The 18898-nt window shown below is 38.9% G+C and overlaps 1 protein-coding gene across 2 annotated transcripts; it reads right to left on the reverse strand.

Annotated features, from left to right (window-relative positions):
- Positions 1-452: 452 nt before the first annotated feature.
- Positions 453-8896, reverse strand: LOC147883907 (cationic amino acid transporter 1-like). 2 transcript variants are annotated; one of them, XM_087398580.1, is made up of 3 exons: positions 8328-8896; positions 6776-8197; positions 453-718 (listed from the first exon to the last, which is right to left on the reverse strand). In XM_087398580.1, the coding sequence occupies exons 1-3, from the start codon at positions 8716-8718 to the stop codon at positions 714-716; spliced, it is 1818 nt and encodes a 605-aa protein (XP_087254706.1). In that variant the 5' UTR covers positions 8719-8896; the 3' UTR covers positions 453-713. The 2 variants fall into 2 exon arrangements, with proteins under 2 accessions (XP_087254706.1, XP_087254705.1); XM_087398579.1 differs by lacking the exon at positions 453-718 and adding an exon at positions 1765-1916.
- Positions 8897-18898: the final 10002 nt, after the last annotated feature.

Genomic DNA, 18898 nt, shown 5'->3' on the forward strand with positions numbered 1-18898 from the left:
AACACAAGGTGTCTCTAAATCGGCATCATTCGTTGTTATCATGACAAATTTATAAGGATCTTTACTACGCTCGCATCGTTGAGCATACTCAATGAAAGAAATACATGTTTGATCAAAATCAATCTTGTTTTTGTTGGAAAGGATGCTAACAATATTATCATATAATGGATCCTAGACTGTGTCGAGAAGATAGGTCACCAATTGATTTCGTGGAACAGGTGCACCAACAGTAGTAAGTTGATTGACGATATTCTTGAATGAGCTAATATGAGTTGTCATAGGAGCTCCAACTTTGTACGGAGTGCTCAAAAGGTTACGAAGATAAAGAATCTCCGTGATAGATTTCTTCTCAAAAGTAGCAATGAGATATTTCCATATTGCACGAGAAGAAGGAAGGACAAATACATCCAGCATAAGAGAATCATGTAGAGCATATAAAATATACCGATGAGCTGCTTTATCACGAGAACGCCAATGATCAGAGTCAGATCTCCATTGCTTAAAGAGAGGGCCTTGAGTCACAAGAACATGATTTGGAGTTGCATCAACAGGTTGGGATGGACAAACGAGATCACAAAGAACAATATTGGAAAGATTATCAACTTCGAGTATCAATAATATCTTCACTTTCCAACTAGGAAAACCTTGTCCTTGAAATAGAGGAACATATCATTGGCCAGAAGGAAAGCCGTTGACGATTATAGACGCTGCCATCATACTTCGGAAGAATATGTTTGTTAGAGCTCACATCAATGATCGAGAATACAGTGGTTGCTCTAAAAATATAGAACTCAAGATACCTCAAAAAAGCATAGAATGTGAGACAGGAGCATACTAGAAATAGCATGCATGGTAAGAAAGCCCTTTGAGTTTGTTAATCACGAAACCACGATATTTTTGGAGAAAAGAAAAACTTATCGATCATGAAACGAAGTTATTTTTGACAAAAAGCACTACAATCGTACCGATCATGAAACCAATACGTTTATCACGAAGCCATGAGATTCTTGGTAAAAAGCAGTACGAGCATGTCGATCACGAAACCAAGAAAAAAGTAGTCGTCATGAAAACTGACATAACTTTCTGCTCTGAACTCCGATTAGGGCATTTAAGTGCTTAGAACGAAGAGCACAATGAGAGCTATGCTTTACAAATAATAAATAATCCATTTGTTACTGATAACTTTTTCAAATTTGCACCAGAAGACCTCCAAAAAACCACATCAAGTTAGACATGTTAAAATCGATAAGAGAAAATAAGCGATGAGATATTGAAAGTGCTATGTAATCAAATCAATAACTAATGCTTCCTTTCTTTCTTCATTATAGTGAGCATACAATAGTAACACCTTTGTAGCTCTGATACCATGTTGAGAGAGAAGAAGAAGAGACGATAGACATACCAAATAGACTCCCAAATATTGATTCATATTAATCACTAGTTACACATATATAGGTGAGACCTCGTTCAAGTTAGGGCAAGCTATATATATAGCTCTAACAGTTGTTGCCTTTGAGAAATAGTTAGTAGCTATTTTGAGAAAGCATTTATTAGGTTGTAATGATAGTCACATGAAAAAAATATAATGACCATATAAAGGGGAAGCTTATATCTTAGTGGATTACTATTTTTTAATTTTAGGTGCTTCATAAATAATGGATTACTATTTTTTAATTTTAGTGCATTACTATTTTTTAATTTTAGGTACTTCGTAAATAATGGATTTCTTTGAATACACAATTCCCAATGTGGGTAGATATCTCCTTTGGCCATGAAACAAGATTCCTGTATAAAATATAATTTGCTTTGTCTATTGACCATTTTTTGCACATATTTGTTTGAATCAACATGAATATGTGAAGACATGGCATGCCTTGTTTAACCCAATAAGGATTGTGTCAAATCGTCTGCTTCTCCTGCAATTCAAATTTAGGGAATGTGAGGTCAACACCTTTTCCAAGAAAAATGTGCCTCTAGTTTTTAATTCTTCCATCCTCTTGCATGAGATAGATGGAAATAAATGCAAGAAGATGGAAATTTTATTAACAAGTGCATGTTGTAAATTGTAAACAAAACAATCTATAGTCCCAATTAAAGTATAAATTTGAGGCATGGAATGATATTTACCTAGAATTCAATTTCAATACAACATTATAATTTAAATATGACATCATAATTTCAATCCTTTTGTAAGGCATTGAAAACTTTATATATGGGGATAGCAGCAAACATACTTCATGTAAGACGTATGAATTTCTAGACATGTGGACATGATTGCCCATCATTTTATAGTCTACAATGATGGTGTCTCCATGATTTATGAACAAGGTACTAAAGCCTATCATCTCCTTGGAACACATGGTGCACATGTAGCAATGAGGTAGCAACATTGATCTACAATTAAACTTGTGGTCCAAGACTTTGAACTATTATAATGCCCTACTATAATACAATGGAGAAGAGGGTAATTGATGTTTAATCCTCGTATAAGAAAAGCTTTTGATGGCAACATGATGGTAACATATATTTTTGGGAGGGTAATCTATGAGAGTGCATTGAACATAAATGTTAAGGCTAGAAGAGCAAATTTAACCCCTCACCTAGCCATTGCCATAAATTTGGATGGCACCCATGATCAATATCATACACATAGTGAGAAGCCAATTTTCTCCCCTAGAAATGATGCATGAATGGCTCATTGAAAAATTAGTTCCTTATCCTTGAATTCAAGGATTGGGACATCCATTAGGGTGTGACATATTTGGGGATCAAAGATATCCATTTGGTGGAACACATTGAGATGTGTGAAGAAAGCATAGCCATGGTAATACAGAGTACATTTGTGGGTTAATACATGTCTTTCTAAAGGTCAAGGTATGTAGAGGTGGCTAGCCTAAATTTCCCTTGTAGCCACAATAATGGGGACTTCTTATTGTATGAATAGCCCCTTGGTTTTAAGGATGACAAGGTGAGGGGAGGAGGGCAGAGGAGAAGGAGGGCATGTGAAAAGGCTCTCCAAGATTGAAATAAGAGACGAGGGAGAGGGAGGATGGGAGAGAGAGGGGAGGGAGGGAGAGGGAAAGGCAAGGGCAGAGTGGAGGGAGAGGGTGAGGTGCTGAGGGAGCGATACGAATATGTTAATTGAGAGTGGAGCGTTCAAAATTAAAGTGAATGAATAGGTTAATGTGAGTTGAGGAGGACGGGGGAGCAAGAGGGTAAATTAATTAATATGAGAGATAGCTTGGAATAGAGAGCTTTAAATGATGAAACAAATATCTTACTATATATTAAGGAGACATCTACCAAACCTGCTAGGATGGAGCTTCGTGGGAGGTCCAGAGCCCAATCGAAGTCTCGAAGGAGAGAGCGCATCCATCGAGTCGCTACGTGGCGAGGGTAGCATGACAAAGCCATCAAAGAGCCTCCACAGACACACACAGGTACAAGTTATCAGGCGAAGAGTAAATTTGCATAAAGTGAAGAAACTCGAGGGAGGTGCCATGTGGCAGGGACAGTGCAGCAGGGGAAGCACACAATGGGACAAATGGCTCAATGCAGTAAATGGCGTGAACTTGAGACATATTGCGTTGTCGAACGGCATGACTGTGGCTATATGATGTGGCATGACACAAAACGACATCACATGTAGATACGCACGTCACCCGGGGGATTCACTCTTCATTAAAGGGGGACGTCACCTACGTGCATGAACTTCAAGAAAACCCCCTATTTAAGATCCACGTAGGATGATAAAACACCCCTATTTAAGCTTATAAGATACCACCAAAATTCCATTATGTCCCCCCCTTTCCTTAAATCTACATTCTCTCTCAAGCATTTAGATTACACAATAAGCAAATTTAGGTTACTTTCCATATGACTATTTAAAACCATACACAAAGTCAAACTTGTTTGGACTAGTTACCCAAGGTAACCTATATTATGTCCCCCCTTCTTAAATATGACATGGTCCCCCTAGCTTAAATTCAATATTGGGGAAAAAAAAAGGGCCCCCACCCCTAATGTATAAGCTTATGCCTCATTTCAAAAAAAACCCCTATTGTACACTCACGTGATATCATAAGTTTCCCCCTGTGAATCCCCCGGGGCACGTCACTACTCACACGTGGAGAGAAAGAAGAGAGTCTGTTAGATATGCTCAATGCCCCACCCTCTTGGTAACCACCAGTGGTCCAAGGTGCTCAAGTTGTAAGGGCCCCATATGAAGAGAAGCCATGTGTGAGCCCGAGACACTGGATGGATCTTGACTTCCATGTCGAATGAGGTCTATCAATGAGACTATTGATGGTAGAAAGGTGATTGTGTGGGAGCCCCTTAGCTCGGCGGTGTCTCCAGATATGTCCACCAAGGTTTGATGGATTGGTATCAGCGCTTAACACTCAGGTGAGACCCCAACCATTGTCATTTAAGGAGTTCTGTGCTTTACTTATTGTGCTCAATGCCCCACCCTCCTAGTTACCACCAGTGGTCCAAGGTGCTCAAGTTGTAAGGCCCCCATATGAGGAGAAGCCATGTGTGAGCCCGGGACACTGAATGGATCCTAACTTGCATGTCAGATGAGGCCTATCAATGAGACTGTTGATGGTAGAAAGGTGATTGTATGGGAGCCCCTTATTCTTGTTGGGGCCCGTGGACCAACGACCCCCCTGGTGGGGGTTCGGGGATAGAAGTCCTCGAGGCAACGGTATAAAGAATATTCCTTGAATATTCCATGGACGACTAGGTCGACTGTGGTCAGCTCCACCGACTAGGTGGACTCCACTAACTACGTTGATCCGACTACTGTCCTCATAGCTATAAAGAGGCGACCTCACTCCATTGTATCACATGAGTTCAAATCAGATCACATCTTCTAAATAGTAGCTCTTCACCTAGTATCTGTCTAGATCACCATCTAAGCTCCACACTGGGAGCGCATGGGTGGATGGAGGCATCATCTATAATACATCAGTATTGAAGGAAAAGTTTGTTCCTCTCCAGTTTGCTATGTACTCTCTATTCTTTGTTTAGTTTCTATTCCGCTGCACCGTGTAATTTAACAGAGTCTACAGAGAGAGACGAGAGGGAGAAAAGAGGAGAGAAGAGGGAGAGAGAAGAAAGAGAGGAGAGAGAAGAGTGTTTAGAGAGAGACGAGAGGGACAAAAAAAAGAGAGAAAGAGACGAGGGAGGAGAGAGAGAGTAGAGAGAGATTACTTAATATTTATTAAAATATTATATTAAATAAGATATTGTATAATATGTTCCATTACACATACATGCGCACACACACATACACACATGTATGTATGTGTATGTATCTGTGGGAGAAGAGAAAGAGAGAAAGGAGAGACAGAGGAGAGAAAGCAGAGGAAATGAGAGAAAGAGGGGGGAGGGGAGAGAGAGAGAGAGAGATTATAAAATGTGTGTATATATATATATATATATAATATTTATATTTTATTCAAATAAACAAAAACACATATCTATATATATTGAGAGAGAGAGAGAGAGAGATTATAATCTATGTGTGTGTGTATATATATATATATGAAATTTATATTTATATCAAGAATGTGGATATATAATATTTATATATTTATAGTTATTTAGGTTTAAAAAAACATATATATATATATATATATAGAGAGAGAGAGAGAGAGAGAGAGAATAAGCGACACAGACAAAGAGAGATAGAGAGAGGAGAGATAAGAGAGGACAGAGTGAGAGAGTAAGAGAGAGAGAGAGAGAAAGAGAGAGAGAGAGACTATAAACTATAACCTATAAACTATATATATAAATAAAAATATGTATATTTATATATATAAATATATATATTTTCTAATATATATTTAAACAAATGTGTGTGTTTTTAGAAGTTTGGTTTAATGAAAGACAACTTAAAAATTTTATATACCTTTGTAAGACTAGAATAAGTCCAATCATACAAATTTAGATTTTTTAAGGGTTTTTTTGGTTCTAAAGACAAAAAATCTACACAGAAAATAAAAGAGAAAATGAAAGAGAAGAAAAAAGAGGTAAACAAAAACTTTTATGAAAAACAAAAGGAAGACATACTTAGTAAGCAAAGCAACACTTATGTCGTTGTCAATGCCCAAGCATAAGTTGCTATACTGGGTTTCTAAAGACCCACGGAGTCTCCTGGGTAAACCCAGTGCTTACTAAAATACGTCAAACAAACAAAAGAGAAAGAAAACAAGAAAGTAAGAAGAAAGGAAGAAGGTGACTAGGCAAAAATAAACAAGCAAGTCAAGAAATAAAACTTCCAAGATAACTTAAAATTCTTGAATGTATGTGTGTCGGTGAGTATTGGTATGCATGTATATGTTTTTAGCAAATTTTCTAAAATTCCTCAAAGTTTGAGATTTAAAAATGAAACTTTGAATTTTATTAAAGGCAAGTGTTCCTATGCATGTATATGTTTTTAGCAAAATTTCTAAAATTCCTCAAAATTTGAGATTCAAAAATGAAACCTTGAATTTTATTAAAGGCCATCTATGATCTCAATTTTGAGACCCAGGGAAGGGGTCTCTAGGGAGCGGTAGACTGGCAAGGGAGGGGTCTCTAGCGAGTGGGAGACTGGTCAAGTTACTTAAAGATGAGTTGAGAGCTTTAAATGATTGAAGGGTTCTAGAATATAGGTCAAGTTACTTGAACATGAGTTGAGAGCTTTAAATGATTGAAACGAGAATATAAGTTATTGGTTAAGAAAATATTAAGATTACGAGGGGAGAAGAAGATCAAAGAAAGTACTCACCTTGAATTTCTTGCTTGTTGCTGGCGAAGGCCACAGGCTCTTCATCTCCTCCTCCTCCTTCATCTGCTTCTGCAGCCTCCTCGCCTGATTCCCGTCCAAGCTTTCCATCTTCCCATTTCGCGAGGCTGTGCGCAGCGTCGTAAGACGCATGCAACCCAAAGAACACGTAGTACACAAGCAGTACCGCTGTCCAAACCGCGAACCGTATGAAAGATGCGCTATCCAAAGACCCCAGCAGGAAGATGTTCGCCAAAATGGAGAAGGATGGAAGCCATGGAACCAGCGGCACTCCCCAGAAGCTTGGCTTCCTTGCCTTCGGCACGAACACCGCAAGCCCCAGCGTCGCCAGAAACCATAGCGGCAGCGTCACCGCGTATCCCACCCAGCCCGATGTATTCCTCGCCCAGTAGATCGCTGTTGCTAGTGAAGAGCCCAGAATTACAATCAGAAACACAATGAGCAAACATCTGTGCTGCGTCGAGGTCTGCCCCTCCACGTAATGTCGTCGCACCAGCAGCGCGAGTGCCACGAGCATAAAGATGAAGAGAGTGCTGATGGAGAGCAGATTCGCCAGAACGCTCAAGCTGGAGAAGAAGGCAATGATGGAGCTAGATAGGACCGCCACAATTGTTGCATTGATGGGTGTTCCTGTCCTCTCGTTCACCAGTCCAAACCAGGGTGGGATGATGTGAGTTCTCGCTATGTGCGTCAAATAACGAGCCTGCCCGACGGTTCCTACCAGCAGAACTGTAGTCATGCTCTTCAAAGCTCCGAGCGCAACGACGTATTGAGCCCAATTCCAACCAGCCACATCCCTGAAAGCTGAGGAGAACGGGGCATTCACATCTATGTCCACGTAATTCTGCAGCAGGCAGAGCGTCACTGCCATGAGGCAATACAATAGGGTGACCACAGACATGGATACCAGAAGCCCGATTGGGATGTCCCTTTTCGGATTCTTCGTCTCCTCTGCCATAGTCGCAACCGTGTCGAAGCCCAAGTATGCAAAGAAAAGCACCGACGCGGCTCTGAAGACTCCCCGAATTCCGTAAGGCATGAAAGGAGAGTAATTCGACGGCGTTGCATTGGCTAGCCCAGCGATGATAATGAAAGCTATGATCACCATGGTGAGCGCCGAAGCGACCCAGTTCAAAGTCGACGCTGCTTTGGTGCTAAGGGTTGCGATGAGGCCGGTGAGAAACAAGATGACCACAGCGATGGGGTCGAGCAGGTTGAAATTCTCGGCCAAATTGGTGTGTATGCGGAACTGGTCGGGGTCGAAGTTGAGCAGAGTGGCGAAGTAAGATGTCCAAGACCTGCCAAGAGCTGCCGAACCGATGAGACCTTCCAAGAAGATGTTACCAGCGGCGATGAAAGCTACGAAATCTCCAAGCTCGACTCTCAAATAGGCAAACGATCCACCTGCGGAGGTCGAAAAAACTAAGGCGGATGAAAATATGAAACCAGTCGAATTGGGCAAATTGGTTTCACAATCGCCACAAAATCAGAGCAACTAGCAAGAAGCATACTTAGCAACCGAGGCCGATCTCACCAGCAACCGGAATTTCGACCGCAAATTCCGTGTAGCAAAACACAGAGAGCATGGCGGAGATGCCCGCTACCACATACGATAGCACAACCGCAGGGCCAGCTGCGTTGCGAGCTTCCACTCCTGTAAGCACGAACACGCCCGCACCGATGACTGCCCCGATCGCAAACCAGCCCAGATCCCACCATGTGAGCGTCTTCTTCATACTATGTCTGCTTCTGTCTCTGATCCTAGACGTTTCTTGAGCGGCATCTGATCTAGCAAAGAGGCGATCCGAGAATCGATGGGGGCTTTGGCGGAGAGCGTTGAAGTAAGCTCTGAAGCTGGCGAAGGATTCATCGCGGAAGAAAGCACCGGACGTCGACTCGCGTCGGGTGGAGACTGCGGACTCCATCCGAATGATCAATTTGGACAGAACTCGTAGCTGCTACGTGATTGTGGATGCATGCCAAAGATTAGAATCAGTGGTTGAAGTGGACCAAGAGCAAATTAAAATCTTTTGGATGCAAATCGAGTGACGAAACGACGATCGATCAAACGATTTTAACTGATCGATAGCCGGAAGTTCGGATCCCGTGATATAGATTGCAACGAGGAGTGCGTGCATCATAAAGGCTTTGCATCGATCTTTTCCTCGTGTACACCTACACTATTTACCTTCACAACCCACCACCTCACACGTGGTTCCCCCCACCCCCTCACCCTTCCCCTTCCACGAACCTCTTTCCCCGTAGCCCGGTGCGATCGCGGGCGGTGCACCCAAAGGAAAGGTACATGGTAGAGTTGGCCATCAACATTCTGGCCCCTGCCAAGGGAGGGGCTGCACGGAGAACCTGTATGGAGTTGCAGGCAGAGGCTTCCCCCTGCAAAATAGCAAGGAATGACTTCCAACGATTGGCTGGGTAGAGATAGAGCACCCCCTCGCCAAAAGAGTCCAACGATTTTCAGTTGAGCTCCTTGGCACATTTGAACTCGGAATCACAAAATGCCCACACTTGCACCTGAACACGCGCATTCGAGTTGCAGGAAAACATGACCCAACTTCGTACCCCAAGTTCTTCCTAACCAGATCATTCATAAACATGGCTCATCTTGGGCAGGCAAGGGACCCCCACGGGCATGGGTGCCTAATGGATCCTGCTTGGCCCCTTCCTCATCATCTGCCTCTCTTAATCTCATAAAGAAAACTCCACAAGCTTGCCATTCCTCCAATAATTGTACAATTATATGACATTGGGCACGTATAACTTTCGTAGTGCCATCCTTGCTTACCCCTCAAGATCATAAATATGTAAGCCTCGAAGGTACCTTCCACAAAAGAGATATTTCTAATGTCACTTCTCAAAAAACGTTTTTAAGCTTAAGGGTCGTGTCTATCCACAAAAGTGGACATTAAGGATTAAAAACCTAGATCAATTATATCTACACAAGAGAGGTGTCAAAAGGATGGTCACTCACACACATTGTGCTCCTCAATTGCAACGCTCTTGCAAAGCTTCCTAGGAGGAGTGCAAGAGAGAGAGAGAGAGAGAGAGAGAGAGAGAGAGAGAGAGAGAGAGAGGATGGCCCAGTCAAGGCACTTAGTATGAGATAGTCTAGATGGTCACTCCTTACCTGAACTTTAAAACACTTTCCATGAGGGCATTGCTTGCACAATGAGGTTGCCATGTCTTGAAGCAAGTAGATTCATAGCTTACACAATTTGGGGTCCCATCCCTTCACAAAAGCACATTTGAGCCCATCCATACGTACCCCACCTCCATAAATTGCCTTTTTATTGCTACATCCTATAGTAGGGCCAACAGTGGATTATCCACCTTGTTTTATTATCAAATGTTGTGCAAATTATACAAGGAAGCGTAAAGTGATCACTCTTTAAGGAATGCTCGAATCTCTTTTTTTTAAAAGATCCTCTTTAAATATAAATAGTTTAATACATGTACAAATTTAGCCCCTTATATTTCAATTACACACATGCTTTGTATACACTATATACACGATGTGTCTTCTCATGTTTAGTCACATGTTATCATGTATTCTTAAATCCTAGGCATGTTAGTCTATTAGTTGGTAATATATGTGGCTCCCCTTATTTACCATGGTCATTATAACCACAAAGTGCAATATTCATTCAATTACAAGTGTTCAATGTGAGTATGGAAAAGATTTACACATTTGTAGGGGTAAATGGATCTCTTGCATACTTGACCATGAGATCCAATGACTTTCAAATTGGGTTGAATTTGAAGTAGTAGTTAATTGGTGAGTAGAGGGCCTACTTTAAGAATTATATGGTGAGTGTGCTTAAAGGGAAGAAAGAATAAAAAGGATGGATTTTCTTAGAGAAATCATTATAGCAACTTAGAATAGGAATAAGCCAACATGTATACCAACAAGAGCAACTCAAATCAGGAATGGAAAATTTGTAATTATGCTTAACCCCACTACATCCGTGGGGCATGAACACTATGCGTTCACAAAGGGACTTATACCCCTTGTATCTGTATATTTTCTATCACTCCACAAGGAAAATAGAACCCCTTATATATGTATATTTTGTATAACTCCACAAAGATATGTATACCCCTCATATCTATATGTTTTCTATAACTCCAAAATAAAATAAAACTCGTTTTGTTGGGTTCATGCACATGCTATCTTACATATTGCTTAGTGAACTCCTTGGGACTACACCATGTTGAGGTTTTTATAAAAGCTCTTTAGGAGAAAGCCTAAAGGGGGCACATATAATACAATTATGGGAGTTTTATAGGAAATACAAAAAGGGATTTTTTATTTGCATTCTAAGTTTCATTAACAAATGAGACCTTTATAAGGCTCATGAAAGTTTGTATGCTCTTGTAAAAGTAGAATCTTACAGGCACATTTGCTAGGATTTGAAACTTGATTTAAATATAACGAGTAAATTTTATCCTTCAAGATCATAGAATTATGAATAAAATCCATAAAAATTTGCCAAAGCTTTAAATATTACTATATTTAAATGTTAAACTCCACATTCTTACTATTCCTCCAATAATAGCACAATTATATAATATTGGGCCTTCTTAACACCTCAAGCTAAGGAAAGATGTAACTGTAGAAGGCTCCTAGAAGGTACCTTCCACAAGAAAGATACGACTAATGTCACTTCTCTATCTAGAAAATTGGAGTTTCTACATTAAGAATGGAAAACCCAAATCAATGTAATCCACACGAGAGAGAGAGAGAGAGAGAGAGAGAGAGAGAGAGAGAGAGAGAGAGAGAGAGAGAGAGAGAATGCTCCTTTTCTCCCCTTGGTATGGCATTGTCTATAAGATGCTGACTCTTCAACACTTTCCATTGCTTGCACAATGGGGTTACCATCTCTTGAAGGAAGCACATTCATAGCTCCTTAGCACTTTCCATTACTTGCACAATGGAATTAATGCAAGCACATTCATAGCCCATCCATACATACCCTAGCTCCAAAATTTGCATTTCTATGTTACAACATATAGTAGGGCCTATAGTGCATTATCCATCTTGTTTTATTATCAAATGTTGTCACTTTTTAAGGAATTCTCATATCACTTTTATTTTAAAGTCAAAGAAATCATGCTTTTCATATACGCTATATACATGCATGGGGGGTCATCGTAAACATGTAACATAGCATGTTAGTGCATGGAGCATTATTTTCTTAAATATAGGGTGACTTACCTGCCATTCACATGGATGATGGGATTTATTAAATAGAAACTTAATGTAAATTATATGTGTAGGTTTAAGGAGAGGTGCTTAAACTTTAAGATGGAAAATTTTATACATGTAAGAGAGGGGTAATCAATTACAGATGAAAATGTAAAACTGAAAGAATAGGGGTAGCTTTAATACATACTTATAATCACATGTGCTACATGGGATTTAAGAAATTGACCCCATGGAACACTTATTTCAATAATTAACTCATATGTCTACATTTGGACTAATCCCAAAAATTCTTTTCAAATGGAAAGTTTACTTTATGAAAATGTCATTCGTTTACTTTCTGGCACTAGCATTTCCACATAACAAATTTCACAATATCTCTCTACAATGTTGCACTAATAATGCAAAAATTACAATTAAATCCTAATTTTGTATTTCTTGTTTTTAAGAATCCTATTCATGTTTAAAAAATTCCTTGAGTTATTATTTTAAATCCATGAAAACCAATTACAAAATAAAGAATTATTAATTTATTTTAATCCATGCAAATGCACTTAAAATTCAATGCAAAAAACTATAACACTCTTGAAGATTCAAAAAATTAAAAGGTTTATATAGACAAGAGACATGGAAGACTCTTTTGTACTCTAAAAAATAGCAATAGCTATGCTTGCAATTTTACATTATCATATGTTTACAAGAAATATTGCTCTGGATGAGTCTTTGTTCAAAGGAGTCTCTCACGGCCTTTTCAATAATTGAATTCTGCCTTTATAATGAGCTAAGTACAAATGGGTGATCCTAACATTTTCTTGTTTGAATGTCCGATTCATTGTCACTTGTCGCTTGGGTGCCATCTTCATTCCCTCTAATCTGATCACCGACACCTTCAGTCTTTATTAATGTTTGAATGGTGTTATCATGGGCATTCTTGATTTGCACTATTCTCTTCTACTTCCTCCTTAGTGAGCATCTTTAAGAACTCTGTAATGCCCATTAATTCCTCCCTCTCCTATCCCACGCCCTCCCATGTTCTTCTTCCCTTCCCTCAGGCTCATGTATTAAATTATATATATAATATAATATATCTCTCCCTCTCTCTCTCTCTCACACACACACACACACACACACACACACACACACACACACACACACACACACACACACACACATCTGTGTGTGTGTATATATATTACATACATATCTCTCCTATTTTCAAATAGGCCTCTTTTAACACATGTGCATATATATATATATATATATATAAACATAAATAAATAAATAAATGAATAAAAACATCTTTATGTTTGTGTGCTCCTAACCTATGTAATTGTGATAATTTGTAAAAGTTTTGATCTTACTCAATTTAAGTCCAAAGTATCATACTCCTCCAATATCATTTGAATGGTCCCTAATGAATATCTAGTAGTTCAAGTTTACTACTTGTCTTTCTATGTGCTTATCTTCCATCCCTATAATACTCTAGACATTCCTTCAACTTATCTAATCTAAGATTCCTATGATACTTTAGACTTGCCTTCATCTTATTTGGTGTAAGATTTGTGCAAATTGTCATAACCATCGCATATCATTTGCATGTCGTAGAGTCCTAAAAAGTTTCATCTCGTTTAGACTGTCGGTGCCTGATATGGCTATGAAAAATCAATGTTGTCAACTCACACATCCTCTAGTATGTGTGAACGTTTTCTTAATTAAAACCTGCATGCATATACCTATTTATGGGACAAGATTTGGTATGGAACTTGAGTCTAATGTAACTTAGAAGAATACCAAGTCTTGGTCCATTACGAGATATAAAGCCATGGATTTGACCTTACCATATCATAAATGTTTCACCTCGAGGTGCAACAAAGAAATGTTATCCATCCTAAAACAAGACGCTTTGCTACTCCAAAGCCAATACCTCCTAGCCAAAAAAAATTATGCCATCATTTATTATAGTCCTACGAAGTTTCATCTTGTTTTGACCATGGATGCCCAACATGGTTATGAAAAATTAATGTTGGCAACCCACATGTGTTCCAGTGTGTGCAACATAGTTCTTAAAAAAAAAAAGACATGTATAGACCTATTTATGGGAAAAGATTCAGTACAATGGTTGGGCATGATGTTACTTAGAGGCATTCCAAGTCTAAGTCCATTAGGTGATATAAAGCCATGGATTTGACATTACCCTAACAAAAAAATATTTCTTATCGCAGTGCAAAAAATAAAGAGTTATCTACCATAAAACAATATGCTACGCTACTCCAAATGTAATAGATCCTGGCCTTAATCTTTATGCCATCATCTAATATATTCCTACAAAGTTTTGTCTTCTTCTGTGCATTGATGCCAAACATGGTTATGAAAAACCAATGTTGGTGACCCTCACGTGTTGTAGTGTGCGTGATGAAGATTTGTAAAATAAAAAGGCATGTATAGACCTATTTATGATACAAGATTTGGTACAGTAAAATGTTATTGATATGTCCTTATTTTTTCACCACGTCTCATACATGAGTATGAAAAAATATGCATAGGCATGCTACTACTGCATGTGCATATGTTCGATGGGTTCAGTACTTTGCACACACCTTAAACCTATTAACTTCAAGGCCCATGCAAAGCATCATGTCCATTAGACACTTTTTGCATAGTTCGGCACACTTTTTTTTTGCATTTTTCACCACATCTCATACATGACTATTAGATATTTTGAATCAACGTGTTTCTATCACATGTGTATTTGTTTGATTGGTATGATACTTTTCACACACCTTAAACCTATTTGCTGTAAGTCTTGTGCAAAGTGCCATGTCCATCATACACCGTTTGCATGGTTGGGCACACATATGTTCTTGTTTTCAATGTCTCATACATGAGTATAAAAACTATGCATCGACGTGCCCCTATGTTCATTCGTTTAATGGTTACGATACTTTGCACCTTTAAATTTATTATTTTAGGGACCGTGCAAATTATCATGTCCACTAGACACTGTTTGCATGGTTAGACATGCATATGTTTTCATTTTTCACCACATCTCATACGTGAGTATGAAAAACTACACATCGGCATGCTCCTATCACATGTGCATATGTCTGATGGATACAATTCTTTGCACACACCTTAAAACTATTCACTTTAAGTCCCATGTAAAGTATCATGACCATTAGACACTGTTTACATGGTTGGACCCGCATATGTTCTTATTTTTTCACCACATCTCATACATGAGTATGAAAAAATACGGATCGCCGTGCTACTACCAGATGTGCATATGTCTAATGGGTACAATACTTTACACACACCGTAAACCTATTCACTTAAGGAACATGCAAAGTGTCATGTCCATTAGACAAAATTTGCAGGGTTGGGTACACATACTTTTGCAGTTTGTACCACGTCCCATACACGAGTATAAAAAAATATGAATCAATGTGATCCTATCACATGTGCATTTGTCCAATGGGTACGATACTTTGCACATGCCTTAAAACTAACTACAAGGGAAGAGACATGACATGAAACCTTGGTTGAAGGTCATACAGATGAGAGAGGAAGTGGAGTGGCTAAGACACATGCGGTAGCCTTGGATGAGGGTGTCACACACATAGATGCTCACTTGGATGATGTAACTCAAGAAGGTGATGGGATGCAATAACAAGTACAACCCTTTAGTACACTTGAAGTACAGTCTAAAGTAGTTTTGATAGAGCCTCTAAAAGGTAAACCACGACGCTAAATGCTGAAGGCAAGACTTACTTCACGAGCTACAACACCAAGTTCTAGTATCACTACAAGTACTCAAAAAAGAGGTCGTTCATCTACAAAGAAAGGAAAAAAGGAAGAGCAAGATCATGAAGAAGAGGATGGTGATGAAATAGGTTCATTTTTAGAAGCCAAAATAATGTCAATGAGAAACCTAAATCTTTGTCTCAACGACAGAATGACATATGATGAGCCACGCTATATTTGGGGGAAAAAGACGTATCGTGTAAATGCAAAGAGGGTGCTCAGAGCAAGCATCTTCACAAATAGTAGGACATTAGACCTAGTCTATGTTGAATAGCTTTACAAGGCTTTGGTTGATGGAAAGAAGCTAGTAGTGTCACATGTGGTCATTCGTCCAATGGCATATTGGCCAGTCAAAGACAAAATGAATAGTATTAGTTTTAAGAAACCTGAAGTTTTTCTATTAGAATTCACCAATTTCATCAGACAACAGGTTCCATCTTTGTAGGAAGGACAAACTAAAGTGGCAGATCTAGACCGACATATAAAGGATGCCAAGTCTCATTTCTTAACTCACTGCACATTTGAGCCGGACACTTTGCATTTTCTTATAATGAGCATGCTAATGCCAAAAATTGTGCTTAGAGAAGACTTTCTTCAGAGGACTTCATTCAAGTTCCTCAATTCCATTAGTACGGTGCACGCATATGTATTAAAAAAAAAAATTTGATTGAGTCAGAAATACTTAATCATGATATTCATGCGTCATGATATTCATGCATTGTGAAAGATCACTTCTACTTCAGAGATGCTGGAGAAAGCACAAACCATATGGGGTTCTTTCCATACTCCCATAAGCGCTTTAAAACAAATTGCTACAAAAGCTGAACCAGAGGACCTTATTGATTCCCACACATGCTTGAGTGCAATTGTTCTAAGGGGAAAACAAGGAAGGACCGAGGTGATGACAAGTTCTAAGATTATGAGGGATAGGTATCAGGACTACACAAGTATAAATTTTTGTTTGCATGAAGTGTTCCAGTAGATAAAAGAAGTGTGTGCTACATATGAGAAGGGAGATATCACATATAACGCTCCCTCACTTATTATGCAAAAGGCAAGGAAGGTCGAGAAAAAGGAGATGATGGCTCGGATGTGGAGGCTTGTGAGAAACTTGCTAGACAAGTATGCAAGCATGGCTACATAAAAACTAATGAGTAAACAATGGTTTTTTGGTAAAAAAAGATAAAGACCATTGCATGGAATATTGTACCATCCAGCATGTGAAGCCTAATGCAGTGAAGAGCACAATCAAATATTTTCTCATAGAAAAAGGTATTCCAATCAGTCAATGTGAAGTTAACACTAATATTGTGAAGCAGATTGCAACAGCTTTATCACCTAAAGAGAAGGCATGGGCAAGTAAGGGTACATGAGGATGGATTGCAAGTCACTCCTCATATGACTAATGAAATCCCAAAAAATGTGCATTCATATGTATAGAGACTCATCAGTGATGAGCACACTCTCAGAAAAATATGATTCTTTGCACAACAGCTTCCAACTCAAAGTGGAGATAATTTCAAAGTCTGGAAAGCTTGTTGAATTCAAGGTAGTTTCATGCAAAGACTTCTTAGCTGATGACACAATGTGGGATAAGCTGCAACATGGATGCTTTTTTCAAGTTAATTTCATTAAGAAGCTCAACTTTTATATTGGCACTAAAAGTTTCTATGCTTTAATAAAAATAAATGTTTGAAACATTCGCCAGCATTTGAGACTTTTATGCATAAAAATTTAAAGTTTCGCCAGGATTTACATATTTTCCTTCAAAATTTAGAAGAAATTATATAAAAAAGTACTACATTCCACCAATAATGTGAAACTTTAAAAATGAACTTGAAATATTTCGCCAAGATTTTATATTAATATATAAACATAGCTTTGATAAAAACATCCTTGAGCTGCAACTCTTCTTTATCTATGAAATATCATTTGTTGATGTTCATCACCTCATAATATTATGTACCACCATTGGTAAAATGAGATTATGTAATATTCACTACAAGGCACAGGCTGTTTTTTGATGGAAATACCGACCTTTTTCACACTAAAAAGTTCTTTTTAACGGGTGCAAAGGTTGGTATTTACATCACTATTAACATCAGAAAACATGCGTTGCTATATAAGAATGGGTATATAACAACACTGGTAAAGGTCGGCATATACCAACACTGGTAAAGAGTCATTATATACCGACCCTGAACAGAACTTAAAAAATTTTAGTGGGGAAAAATAGGGCTTGATGTGACCCTATTTTTCCCCACTATTGTTTATTTTTTTGCATTACAAAAGAATTTTTACAAGCAAATAGGTGAGATAAAAATCTCAAACCTTGTTTGTTACAAAATTTCCCTTGTGAAAAGGGTGATACAAAATTGATCAAATGAGCCGACAGACAAAAGCATATACATACCGAAGTACATAAAACCTTGTTTGTTACAAAATTTTCCTTTCAAAAAGGGTGATACAAAATCTCTCAAACGAGCCGACATACAAAAGCATATACATGCTGAAATATATACAAACTACTACTTCTACTACTACTACTACTGCTACTACTGCTGCTGCTCATCCGAATTGTCAAAGTCATCGTCCTCATCATCGTGGTCGTCCTGGACTCTGTGTGATCCCTGGCACTCGTGACCTCTACCTCATCCCTGGCCCTCGTCAAAGCCATATAAGCCAAATCCCTCAAGACTTGCCTCCTTGTCACTCATCACCGCTCGCCTCCAATGATGGGACGTTCAAGCTTGCACCCTAAGAGTGAAACCATATTAATTTGAAATTAGATTGGAACTTAAAGAATAAAACAATTTAAAAAGCGAGATTACAAGTTGGAGTAGACTTATACCGAGCGAGCAGCCACTGTAGCCCAATTGACTGGCGGTCCCTGTGCCTCCATCTCAGAAGCCACAGCTTCGCTGTTATACAGAATGCACATCTCATCACTTCATTTGTGGGAAGGCGACCAATCGCAGATTGCTGTGGACCCAAATTACGAGAGTTAGATAAAGTGAATGCAATATGAAGAGAGGAAAACGAGAGGAGAAGAGAGAAGGAAAAGAGAGGAAAAAGAGAGAGAA

The sequence above is a fragment of the Dipteris shenzhenensis genome, chromosome 27 (genome assembly GCF_047967505.1).
Source record: "Dipteris shenzhenensis isolate YYH24624 ecotype China chromosome 27, Dip_SZ_1.0, whole genome shotgun sequence".
Classification (NCBI taxonomy): domain Eukaryota; kingdom Viridiplantae; phylum Streptophyta; class Polypodiopsida; order Gleicheniales; family Dipteridaceae; genus Dipteris; species Dipteris shenzhenensis.

Excerpts from the sequence above, each read along its gene's own strand:
- LOC147883907 (XM_087398579.1), bottom strand. The coding sequence starts at position 8,718 with ATGGAGTCCGCAGTCTCCACCCGACGCGAGTCGACGTCCGGTGCTTTC. Across the intron at positions 8,198-8,327 it reads GGTCGAAATTCCGGTTGCTG|GTGGATCGTTTGCCTATTTG; the intron begins GTGAGATCGGCC and ends CGACCTCCGCAG. Across the intron at positions 1,917-6,775 it reads CAACAAGCAAGAAATTCAAG|GAGAAGCAGACGATTTGACA; the intron begins GTGAGTACTTTC and ends TTTGAATTGCAG.